The sequence below is a fragment of the Watersipora subatra genome, chromosome 6 (genome assembly GCF_963576615.1).
Source record: "Watersipora subatra chromosome 6, tzWatSuba1.1, whole genome shotgun sequence".
Classification (NCBI taxonomy): Eukaryota; Metazoa; Bryozoa; class Gymnolaemata; order Cheilostomatida; family Watersiporidae; genus Watersipora; species Watersipora subatra.
In genome coordinates, this window is record NC_088713.1 from 29,237,025 (window position 1) to 29,250,632 (window position 13,608).

Consider the following 13,608-nt stretch of genomic DNA (forward strand, 5'->3'; position numbering starts at 1 on the left):
TCTCAGGATATGTAGTTTGAAAGTTAGAATGGCAAATGTTGTTATATGTTAAATACTAATCAATTTTCTGTTCAAAGACTTTTTTATTACCCGGGCAACGCCTGGTAGTACAGCTAGTATTTCTATATATATGAAGAGTGGTGAATGTGCACAAATTGGCTGTGATCAATGATATACAGCCCCCCATCTGGGGGGCTGTATATCATTGCTGTGATGGACCACAGATTAAATCAAGTTTGTTGGTACTACAGAGTTGACTGTCACTATTTACCATAGTTGTGAAGGCTCTGACACTCTGACACTGTAGATATGACACTGACTATGACACTAAAAGCCGCTGACAGTTGCGGCATCAAAGCGAAAGCTGCATAAAATGTTGGATTGTTGCAGGATGGATGCTGACAAGACGAACCTCATTTCATGGGATGAATTCCGGAATTTTCTTCTTCTGCGACCTGTAACTGATATGAATGATATTCTGTTGTCGTGGCGACACTTTTCTGTAAGTTTTCTATATACTTGTTTATGTCAAACTTTACTACATGTCTAGCCTTAGCGTCGCTTTTTATTAAAAAGTTGATGTTTGTTTCCGCCAATCTTATGGCCGATATTGGATAAGGGAAAATATGTAGGTGTTGGTGGTCAAGATAGTACTTATAGATACAGTAGTTGCAGCACCTTGTGTGGTGATCTTGGGATCACCCCAGCATAGGATGTACACTCTCCATGCTTTCTTCATCAGTTTATCATGAAATTATTCATCTGGTTGTTGTTTGTCAGCTGACCAGACAGACGAGATGAAAAACAATAATAACATAAACGATAATAACACAAATTATATTAATAGAAATGATAATAACAGAAACGATAAGAAAAGAAACGCGAAGAAGGGAATTAATGTGTGTTCTATTTGCAGTCAGTGATCGGAATTAGGACTTTTGCCAAACCTTTCAAATCACCATATTAAAATAATAGTCTTGACATAGCAATTACTGATCAGATGCATTAGATATAAGTCTGCCATGTAAGTCCGATTTTTACAATGAGTGTTGCTCACCCTCACCGTATCTATGTAATAGTGTCTTGGTACAAGCCGATCCTGCCAGCTTTCTAAGTGATAATCGACATCATTCATTGAATTTGACATACTACATAAAATGTTATCATTAGTGTGAAAATCCTTAATCCTTTTACGTGACCTTTCAATAGTGCATATACATGTATGTGGTACCGCAATAGTATGTTTATGAGTCACTACTCATACCATACATGTCATAAGAAACACATGGTGATGAAATGTGTATTGGGATAGCTATAGTTCCACAGTGCTCCTTTTCGATGCTATTGGGTTTTTGCCCCCCCTCCTACTCTAGCTCATAGCAAAAGCGAACTAGCCGTTGTTGGATTTATAAGGAAGGCTCAGGTGTGGACAGGCTGACAATCCATCCTTTGATTGTATGTTGTCAAACGTATATAGGTGAAAATTTATTGTTGCGGTTGGTCGTGAGGAATTTTTAAATATTCCCTTAGGATCTGAATATGGCTAATTTGAACGGAAGTTATTCTGAACAAATGAAGTGTCTCTAAGTGTACCTTCAAAACCAAGGGATGTTCTGCCCTGTCTTATTAGCTATAGACTGATGACCTATCCCTTGCTCGTGAAGGTGCACCATCACTGCCCTCACGCGTTCGCTTCAACGTGTTTAGCCGCTGTTGCTGTAAAAATTTCATGTGAAAGCACCATAAACGTGCCCAATTATTTTTGCTCAAGTTTTTCTGATCATGCCATAATTCTATCACTGGTTATGTTATGTCTTCTCCTGTGTTTAATATAGAGAATATTAGCTTAACTAGATCACTTGATGTCATTATGTTGGAGTATAAGTGACTAATAACTTTCAATAACGAGATTCAGTCAGCTTCACATGCCCCTAGAGACTGCTGTCATGGTTTCTGTGTTTAATAAATGCCTTCAATGATTGAGGGATCTTCTGATGAATCATTTGGTATGTCTATGGTATAGTCTGGGTATGTCTATGGTATAGTCTGGGTATGTCTATGGTATAGTCTGGGTATGTCTATGGTATAGTCTGGGTAGCAAAGATTGGCTGTAAAAGAGCAAAACCCATTTAGGACAGAACATTATGTGGGTATTAATACTTACACTCGCAACTGTATATGTAAGTACCATGGTAATAAATTAATAAACACTAGAAAGAGGTTTTGACTTCGAATTCGCCTTAGCACCAGGTGATTCACCTTAGCAGCAAGTGATTTACCTTAGCACCAGGTGATTTATTTTAGCAGCAGGTGATTTACCTTAGCACCAGGTGATTTACCTTAGCAGCAAGTGATTTACCTTAGCAGCAGGTGATTTACCTTAGCACCAGGTGATTTATCTTAGCAGCAGGTGATTTATCTTAGCACCAGGTGATTTACCTTAGCATAGGTGATTTAAGTGCGACAGTGTGTAGGTACAGAGGTGAAGGTGCCGATGAAAGATAAATTTTGTAGAGAGTTCTAGATAGCCCCAAGTACAATTAGTGTCGTGTGTGAAGGCTATCGAATAGGTCTTCGTGCAAAGAATAGCTCATCGTATATAAGGGTGAGGCTATTGGTTGTTCAAATACTGATGGTTAGCTGTTGTTCCATATCCATTGTCTCCCCTGCATTAAACATGTTCGGTTAGAATGCTTGATCTCAGACTCGACAGCAAGTTTTGTCTTAAAGGTTTGTTTACTTGCAACAAAATTCACATTACAGTTATTTGGTATCAAAAGGTTCACCAAGTCTTACTCTGCTGTGTTGTAGGCTCAAAAACGTTAAATGCTCATAGTTTGGCATCCATTTTCAAAACGGCTCAAATGGGACGTAATTGAACAAGATAGCTTCTGTTTACACTTTCGTGCAACCTCATTCATCGAAATCTTTTTACAAATATACTTCACGGCTTCAATAAAATCATGTCAATTATTACCAAGGCCTTTGATTTCATGTGATAACATCACATGTGAAAACGATAACCAAACTGTTAGAGTACGTCAGCCAAATAAAGAGATTCCAATCTATGGCGTTTTCGTGATGACTGCGATTAAATGTTCGTTTTTGAGCTTTTAAGAGCTTGTAATCACATTTCCACATATTTACACCTACAACAGAACAGAGTAAGACTTGGTGAACCTTTTGATATCAAATAACTGTAATGTGAATTTTGTTGCAAGTCATACTTTAAAACCAAGTTTTAATATGTATTTTACTAAATTAAATTTAGTTCTAGATCTCGCCCTCAACTCATTGAGTTAAAGAACATTTGATGAACTTACACAAAATTTTAGTAGACTTTATAAAAAAAATGTCGGTATTTTTCTATCGTTTGCGATTGTTTTTGGTGTTGGAGGCGATCTGACTGTCAGGATGTTTCAGGTTTAAAATTGGCAAAAACTTGATCGCGGTTAAAACGCTCAGAAGAAAAATATGTGCCTGAATGACATCACTAGTTTTGCAACTGCCTGTCTCTCTTGTTCTTGATATCGGCTATTGTGTTCAAGTTGCAGCGTTATGTGTCTCTATTCTGTCGGTCTCGTTACAACTATAATAGATGTCATAATCGAACGTTCGCTTGAATTGTAGTGTTTTAACTGCGATAAAGTTTTGTCGATTTTCAATCTTGAAAACGTTCTGGCAATCAGATCACCTCAAACATCAAAAACAAAATGAAAACAGAAAAATACCGATATTTTCTACTAAAATTTTGTCCAAGTTCCCCTTTAATGGAATATGTAGAACACCAGATGGGAGTTGTGCACTCATTCATCTTTGGCTATTATACTCTGAAGCACAACCCTTAGAGGCATTTGTACAAATACCTTTGTATCACTTTATATAAGCCTGTAATAAGGAAACTGAACAATTTCTTTTTTTGTATTTTCAGATGAACTAAATTTGGGAAATTTTAGGTTATTTCACTTAAATAATTTAGCTCATTACCCTAGGACACTTATATTTCGCTAGTATTTAGTTTCATGAGTAGCACACAGAGTAAAATTTCGCTGCAACGTAATTTCGCGGCTCTGATGAGTTCGAAAATATAGTGATGTGAAAATAAATGCAGTGGAGCAAAAAGATTAGATTAGTGAGTCCAGTTCACTAGTAAGAAAATTTGTTTAATTTGGGACTAGTTTGTATTTGTAAACCGCAGGTTGAAATGTGGGGGTGAGATCGATAATTCAATTTGATCGCTTGCTGCCATTTGTTCCTTGGACTATCAATGACGTCTAGGTCCCTCCCGCCGTGACTTTCACCTGTCTTTCACACTCAAGTCCCAAGAAGAAGAAAATAGATAACAACCAACTTCACAACCAGAACTGTATAACGTGGTTGGACCTGGAGAGGGTTGTTATTGTTTTTGGTGGGTAATACCACCACACACGAAAGTTACCTGCATTTCTAATATGATAATTTTATTGTGGATATCAATGAACAAAGCTATTTAATTTCGCGTTTTCGCTCGTTCGTTATTATAGTATAGTTTCGCTCATGAAATTTTTGCGAGAGGATGACTCCGCGAACGTTAGATAACGCGAATACATAAGTGTCCTAGGGTACGCAGCAAAATACTATCATTGAAATTGTTATGAAGTGTTCAAAGAAATTGGGCCTGCAGTATTTTATTAGTTATACCAGATATTTATTATGGTATGTAATAACCAACAAGTAAAGTTGGTACATAACAACCAGTAGGTACAGTTAGTACATAATAACCAACAAGTAAAGTTGGTACATAATAACCAGTAGGTACAGCTAGTAAATAATAACCAGTAGGTACAGTTAGTAAATAATAACCAGTAGGTACAGTTAGTAAATAATAGCCAGTAGGTACGGTTAGTAAATAATAACCAGTAGGTACAGTTAGTAAATAATAACCAGTAGGTACGGTTAGTAAATAATAACCAGTAGGTACGGTTAGTAAATAATAACCAGTAGGTACAGTTAGTAAATAATAACCAGGAGGTACGGTTAGTAAATAATAACCAGTAGGTACGGTTAGTAAATAATAACCAGTAGGTACAGTTAGTAAATAATAACCAGTAGGTACAGCTAGTAAATAATAACCAGTAGGTACGGTTAGTAAATAATAACCAGTAGGTACAGTTAGTAAATAATAACCAGTAGGTACAGCTAGTAAATAATAACCAGTAGGTACGGTTAGTAAATAATAACCAGTAGGTACAGCTAGTAAATAATAACCAGTAGGTACGGTTAGTAAATAATAACCAGTAGGTACAGTTAGTACATAATAACCAGTAGGTAAAGTTAGTACCTAATAACCAGTAGGCACGGTTAGTAAATAATAACCAGTAGGTACAGTTAGTACCTAATAACCAGTAGGTACAGTTAGTAAATAATAACCAGTAGGTACAGCTAGTAAATAATAACCAGTAGGTACGGTTAGTAAATAATAACCAGTAGGTACAGTTAGTACATAATAACCAGTAGGTACAGTTAGTACCTAATAACCAGTAGGTACAGTTAGTAAATAATAACCAGTAGGTACAGTTAGTACATAATAACCAGTAGGTACAGCTAGTAAATAATAACCAGTAGGTACAGTTAGTACCTAATAACCAGTAGGTACGGTTAGTAAATAATAACCAGTAGGTACAGTTAGTACCTAATAACCAGTAGGTACGGTTAGTAAATAATAACCAGTAGGTACAGTTAGTAAATAATAACCAGTAGGTACGGTTAGTAAATAATAACCAGTAGGTACAGTTAGTAAATAATAACCAGTAGGTATGGTTAGTAAATAATAACCAGTAGGTACAGTTAGTACATAATAACCAGTAGGTACAGTTAGTACCTAATAACCAGTAGGCACGGTTAGTAAATAATAACCAGTAGGTACAGTTAGTACCTAATAACCAGTAGGTACAGTTAGTAAATAATAACCAGTAGGTACAGCTAGTAAATAATAACCAGTAGGTACGGTTAGTAAATAATAACCAGTAGGTACAGTTAGTACATAATAACCAGTAGGTACAGTTAGTACCTAATAACCAGTAGGTACAGTTAGTAAATAATAACCAGTAGGTACAGTTAGTACATAATAACCAGTAGGTACAGCTAGTAAATAATAACCAGTAGGTACAGTTAGTACCTAATAACCAGTAGGTACGGTTAGTAAATAATAACCAGTAGGTACAGTTAGTACCTAATAACCAGTAGGTACGGTTAGTAAATAATAACCAGTAGGTACAGTTAGTAAATAATAACCAGTAGGTACGGTTAGTAAATAATAACCAGTAGGTACAGTTAGTAAATAATAACCAGTAGGTATGGTTAGTAAATAATAACCAGTAGGTACAGTTAGTAAATAATAACCAGTAGGTACAGCTAGTAAATAATAACCAACAAGTAAAGTTGGTACATAATAACTAGTAGGTACAGCTAGTAAATAATAACCAGTAGGTACAGTTAGTAAATAATAACCAACAAGTAAAGTTGGTACATAATAACCAGTAGGTACAGCTAGTAAATAATAACCAACAAGTAAAGTTGGTACATAATAACTAGTAGGTACAGCTAGTAAATAATAACCAGTAGGTACAGCTAGTAAATAATAACCAACAAGTAAAGTTGGTACATAACAACCAGTAGGTACGGTTAGTATATAATAACCAACAAGTGCAGTTGGTACATAATAACCAGTAAGTACAGTTAGTAAATAATAACCAACAAGTAAAGTTGGTACATAATAACCAGTAGGTACAGCTAGTAAATAATAACCAACAAGTAAAGTTGGTACATAATAACCAGTAGGTACAGCTAGTATATAATAACCAACAAGTAAAGTTGGTACATAATAACCAGTTGGTACAGCTAGTATATAATAACCAACAAGTACAGTTGGTATATAATAACCAGTAGGTACAGCTAGTACATAATAACCAACAAGTGCAGTTGGTACATAATAACCAGTAGGTATGGTTAGGATTCTTCTTAGCCTTTAACAAGTTTGTAAGTGTTAAAATTGTGGCTTTTTAAAAGATTCAAAAATATTCATTTTCAGGAAACTCTGTTTCAGTTTCTATTGATAGCTCATTAAAGATGTAGTTGCGTCAAAATTTAAGTTGAGCTTACAAGAAAGCTTTTTTTTCTCTCTATCAGTTGATATGTTGTTTGTTGTGTTACGCGATCGCATTGCCAAGATATTTGAAGATTAAAACCGAAAAAATCTGATCGCCGTAAAAACGCTCAATCCACAAAAACGTGCCCAGCCTCGCCAAAAATGATGTCACGCGTTTGGCAACCTGTCTCTATCTCTCGTATTCACATCGGCTATTTGCGATAAAAGTCTAGTCTTACGCGGCTCTATTGGCATATATCTTATTTTGTATTTGCTCATGTTGGCTAGAATAAAATTTTAAATCCTGCTACAGATGCATTATTATGAATGTTTAAAAGGCCTCAAGTAACGAAAATTGAAAATTTGTTCTACTCACTTTCTCCAAATGTTGTGTAAACATTTGGGTACCGACTACCAATTCTACTGGTCTACGGTAATTCTGTCAAGTCACTTTATGTAGAATGCGGTCTCTGTATCAGCACAGTTCTGCAGCTACCCATATAAACGATATACAGCCTCCCATAAGCCCCGCCCACATTATGTCACCTATTACCTACGTACTAGTTTCTTACCGAATACTAAATAATTGAAATAAGCAAGCCACCTCTTTGAAAAGAATATAGACAGGGATAGAGTTTTAAGGATGAGAAGTCTGCTGCAAACTGGATTTGAATTCACATTCTCCAGTTCTGCTGACACCCATATACCATATCCGATTCACTACAATATTCTGCAAATCATGTTTTGCATTATCTTCAACAATATTATTTTATTCTATAATTTTTACAAGCAAAAATATTTTCATCTCGGCATAAAGCTTTTATTAAAAATATTCATCAAGTCGTGGCCACTCACATAGTATTAGCTGATACAATAAGACAAATTCATCTACTGCAACAAACTCAAACAAAACATCATCCAGCACGCATTCAAGTCTCGCGTTCTCCTTTATGGCAGTTTCCACACTGACAAAGCTTCTTCGGCTGGTTGGACGACATAAACATTCTGTAATCAGTAAAACAAGTAAATGTAAACAAAGTAGTTGCAATAAATATGTCATTCATAGATATGTCATTCTAAAGCGTATCAATTGACAGCTTCCAAACTGGGAGTTAAATAGATTGCGAGTGTAATTTTAAAAACGAATAAACATTTAATAAAGGCACAAGTACGCCAAGCCAACGATTCGAAGCTTTGGTTCTGGAAATTAATGATTTGCAATGATCAATCGATTTTACCCACTTCCTACGAGTGAAAATAATTTGTAATCATGACTCTAATTTACCAAAGAAAATTCGAAAAAAATATTATAGCTAGGTAAAACGGCAGATAAGCTATGAAACGATGATTGGAGATAGCAAAGAATTATCATTTTATTAATTAGTATATGTATTTCTGACTATAAAAAATATTACATTTACTAAAGTATAGAAGACTCTAAGTTAATTTACCTCCATTCTGTCTTCTTCTGCAGCAAAACGCTGCTGAAGACTGTCAGCTTTGGCCATAGGCTGTCTACTCTAATCTTTTACTAAAAGTTGCTCAGATAACTCTGAGTAGCGGTCGCTCGAACTTGAAGCCATTTTAAAACTATGTATAACTTAGTAATTGTTGAAACGCGTTGAATCAGTAACGATGAGAATGAATTCTCAAACGATGAGAATCTTCGAGATCACAGACAACGCGTTTTACGAGTGATAACATTTATTACGGCCTATATAAAAATTTCGCACGCATGATTGGCTAACGATTCGACCTCATATTTATTGCTCGTGGTTTCGTTTCAGATACCTTGCTTGTGACGTCACGAAATAGGCACCCGCTGGAACGTGAGCTTTTTAAAAGAGGGCCTCATTCAAACGCATATATCTCTGGACAGGGTTGGTCTACAAAGACAAAAATGGCATCAAATTGTAGCTGATGTTTTAGCCTTTTATGGGTCCTAATTTCATTTTTGACGCAACTACATCTTTAATCAACTATACTTAGAAACATTTGTGTTACAAACAACTGTAGATACGAACTGTATTGTGCTGGCAAGAGTGTTCGTACAGACTTTAAACAGTTTTATAAATGCACTAGAGTACAGTTCAATCCTTCCAAGTACTTGCACAGTTAACATATTTGTGACGCGCAGCATCACTTCTAAAAAAGTGCATTTCTTTTACGGTACAGTGAACCCTCACTATATGATTTTAATTCGTTCCATTGTTCGTATTGAAAGGCGAAAATGTCGTATAAAAGGGTATAAAAACCGTAGTAATAATCTAATGCAAACACCCCTAGTAAAAATCATCAAAATTTTATATATGTATTGTAAATATTAAAATTTAGTAACAAATAGTATGTTAACCTTAGTAACTATAGTTAGAATAACTTTATTGTATTTACTGGTTATGATCTGCAATAAAATGTAACATCACAATGTACTTTGTGCAGAAAGTACCGTAGGAAGTTCTCACCTTTGATACAGATCTATAACGTGAATGTTTAGTTTAATTAAATTAGCTTAATAAACACATCTTTAAGACGAAGTTTTAGTATGTATTTAATTTAACTTTGTCATCAGCTACAGTTTTATTACTTATCTGTTTCCGGTTTTATTTTTACCGTAACTAATAACTAATAACGTGAGAGAGAGAGGGAGAGAGAGGGAGAGGAGAGGAGGGGAGCGGAGAGGAGGGGAGAGGAGAGGAGAGGAGAGGAGAGGAGAGGAGAGGAGAGGAGAGAGAGAGAGAGCGAGAGCGAGCATAGAATCTCTTTCATGCATCTTCGTTATTCTGATGTATTCAGCACACCAACTGCCAAATTTGGATTTCAAAAATATTTTTTATTTATATGGTATGGCGAAAAATATGTATGACGAGAGTGAAAAACCATCGTGTTCCGCTTGGTAAGGCAAAAAATCAAATAACAAGTTCATCGCAGTCCGAGGGGCACTTATAGCGATGTTTCTCCTTAGTTTTACACATCTTTATAGATCATATTGTTTTATTATTATTTAGTCTTCTTTAAAAGCAGTACAAACAAATATAGGTTACTTATATAACCCTTACCCTTTGGCTGGGGAAACGACCAAAATGTCATTTATCGGTTGCATGGGGAAACAAAATCTATGTCGCTTTCGGTAAACGTTTATAAAGTTGTCGCCTAGTAACGTTAAGCAAAGGATATGAACACTAGTAAGTTTTAAATATTATCAACAAGATATTAGTCGATGATTTACAATATGAAACGATTATCTGAGAGGCGTTGCTTTGTGCTAAAAGCTAAACAAATCATGCCTCCTTGGAAAAAAATAAAAGTTGAAAAAACCAGTCACCATCGGCTCAGCTTTCAAAACGGTAAAATAAAAGATTATTTGGTCCTGCGATTGTTAGTGATTTTTTGTCTAATCAGAATAAAAATAATTCAGATGATAGAAGTGATGTAAACTTTTTGGTCTTTTAATATACTTGGAATATATAGTGAAAATTATCGTTATGGTGGCTCGCATGGCTACGTTATAGCATTTGAATCTACCGAAAGAAATGCTTCCAAGCATTTCATACTGGGACAATTGCACATTGTTGTATTTTTTTTGTAGTAGTAGATATGTAAATGAATGATTATGTACAAAATATTTTGTTCATAGAAATAAATTTAAGATTTGAGCTATGCATGTTCATAAAATATCGATTTTATTGAATTTTGAAAAATAAATTACACGACTTTAGGGTGTTTTTGCCGGGCTTTTAACAAGCCCAAGGGTTAAGCATACTTATATAATCCTTAAACATACATTCCCTACGAAATAACGAACTGAGACAACTTATGAACAAATTCACTTAACGAATGACCATTCAGAATGCATTACATACGTAAGTTGAGGAGCATTTGTATAGGCATGAGAACCCAAACATAAAACCCTCAGTAATAAATGTATTTTCAATGTACTTACAATAGCCTCATATATTATAAGATGGCATTTAGTACAAATTAATTTAACAATTAGCCACATGAGGAAACAATTAGCATTCATCCTCGTTCAATACTACTTTGATGATATCACTAAATAGCTATTCAGTTATGTCATTTCCAATCAATAGTAAAAGTCTCTCTAAGTGCTTCACGTTACTTTGCATACCATCTTACAAAACACACTGGAGGCCTCCGAACATCCCTGTAGCTTTTATAGTTATGTAAACACTTTTCAAAGTCCTACATATTGATACCATTTGGCTGACAATAGATTTAAGTACGTATTAGTCAATGTAGAATAACTAGTTACACAGTGTGTATGTAACAATGTGATGGTCGAAGTATGTGATGACCTAAGTACAGTCATCTCTCAATATACGAGCTGCATGTGTTCCAGAACTGAACTCGTATGTAGATGTTTTCATATCTCAAAGCATTAATTCCTATATAAAGTAACTAAATACAAATTAATCTGTTCTCATTCACTAAAAAACACATAAACACAGGATTTTACGATGGAAAGGGATTTCAGTGGTTATACACCACCTACGCTCACAAAGTAACCAATACTTATCTAGTGGTTATGATCTGCAATAAAATCGTAGGCCGAGGTATATGACTTAAGTATTTTTTATGTGTCGACCCTAAGTATGTGACGACTTGAGACTACAATGGGTACTGTCTAATTTGAAGCCCGCAAGGAGATGAATTAAGAAGTGTCGCCGAGTCCTAGTATCAGCTGTAAGCGTCGGACGCAAGGAAACAAGGCATTTGTAGAGATTAATTTTTATTACGCAATAGTTCTGTAATACCAATTGGATTGCCATCAGTGACTATGTTCTGTGACCTGCCCTACTATCTCTCTATCCATGTCTATTTATTATAAGTTGTCTAACATAAAAGGCCTTTGATTCTAAAGGGTCACTTAGTGTAAAACAGTGCACGCCATTACATAACCTACAGTCTTTTCAAATGACAAGCACAATTTCTCTACTCTGAATATTTAGCTATGTTCATTGTTAGCTTCGAAACATCTTGGAATTTTAATAAACGAGTTTCTGTGATTTCAAATTAATTAAGCTACAAAAGAGAACTCTAAACTCCAAGATTTGAATATACCGTACTTTTCGGACTATGAACCGCACCCCTATATAAGCCGTATCTGCTTTATTTTCCAAAAAACGATAATTAAACAATACATAGGCCGCACCTTTGTATAGGCCGCAGAACTCAGAACGGGGCTTTTTAACGTGGCAGCAACTTTGCTGTTTAAAACGGAACAGTGCCTAACGGCACTGTTTCGTATTAACCGATGCTTTTTAACCTAGTGCCTAACGGAACAGTACTGTTAGGCATTGTTTCGTATTTTCTTTCACCGCTGGAGGCGTACTAACCGGAATCTCCGCCCTAGCGGAATGCGCCCTAGCTGTGAAAAAAAGCCACAGAATAGCCGCATCTTTATATAAGCCGCATGGCTCAAATCGTCAGAAAAAATTAGCGGCTAATAGTCCGAAGAGTACGGTATTAAAAACTAGTTTAATGCTCGGGTATAAAAGTCTTTGGGATTTAAATATATTAAAAATATGTCTAAAATCTATTGTGGCAGCTACAACGCTGTTTCATGCATGGTGCACGTCAGGCTGCGATTGATGATTAGGCAAGATGGCGCTGTTCGGAGCGGTACTTATGAATTTCCGAGAAGATAACTCCGCACATGCCTGAATGCTGTTCATTTTATTTAGTGTTGTTAGTTTTGTTCTTAACATCGTGTAATATTTTTCTAAAAGATATAAGTTGCAGTGTTTTGTTCTGTTGCAGGGTGTGCGCTTTTATTTTCAAATTTACATGAAAGTTTTTGTTATTATTTTTCAAATTCCATGTGTTTACTTCTGTTCGGGTTTTAATTTTAATTAATTTAAATTAATTTAAACATTAATTAATTTAATTAATGTTTAATTTTATGATTAAATGATGAGCACCGCGTGTGAAACAGTGTGTTATATATATATATATATATATATATATATATATATATATATATATAGGGTTCTAACTAGGGTTCTACTATATTATAAATTAATACAGCAAAGTAATACTAAAATAAAAGAGCTTTACAAAAAATTGGCGCAGATGGTACTAGTTATGGAAAATAGTTGCACATAGTTTTGCAGCTACTGGCAGTTTCATGACTTCTTCCGTCAATCTTCAGTAGCAGTAGCAACCTTGAGTAGCAGTAGCAACCTTCAGTAGCAGTAGCAACCTTCAGTAGCAACCTGAAGATTGACAGAAGATCTCATGAAATTGCCAGATAAGTGCAACTGTTTTCCATAACTAGTATATATATATTTATAAAAAAAATTTATTGATATATTTATATAGGTTTTCGCAATATAATATTAGCTTTTTTTGAATACAAAGTTTGGTCAGAGAAGGTGCAACCACAACGCATTTGTATTTCAACTGCTGATAAACTGTTCATGATGAATTGTAATTCGGGTTTAGGTTACTGTTAAAGGTAAGAA

General features: G+C 35.1%; 1 protein-coding gene across 1 annotated transcript in view; it reads left to right on the top strand.

The window, feature by feature from the left end:
* LOC137398740 (mitochondrial adenyl nucleotide antiporter SLC25A24-like) overlaps positions 1–13,608 on the top strand; it is a 44,352-nt gene that overhangs the window by 13,854 nt on the left and 16,890 nt on the right. Inside the window, exon 4 of the mRNA XM_068084930.1 lies at positions 391–502. Within this exon, the coding sequence (XP_067941031.1) occupies positions 391–502 (112 nt within the window). The remainder of the gene's footprint in view (positions 1–390; positions 503–13,608) is intronic.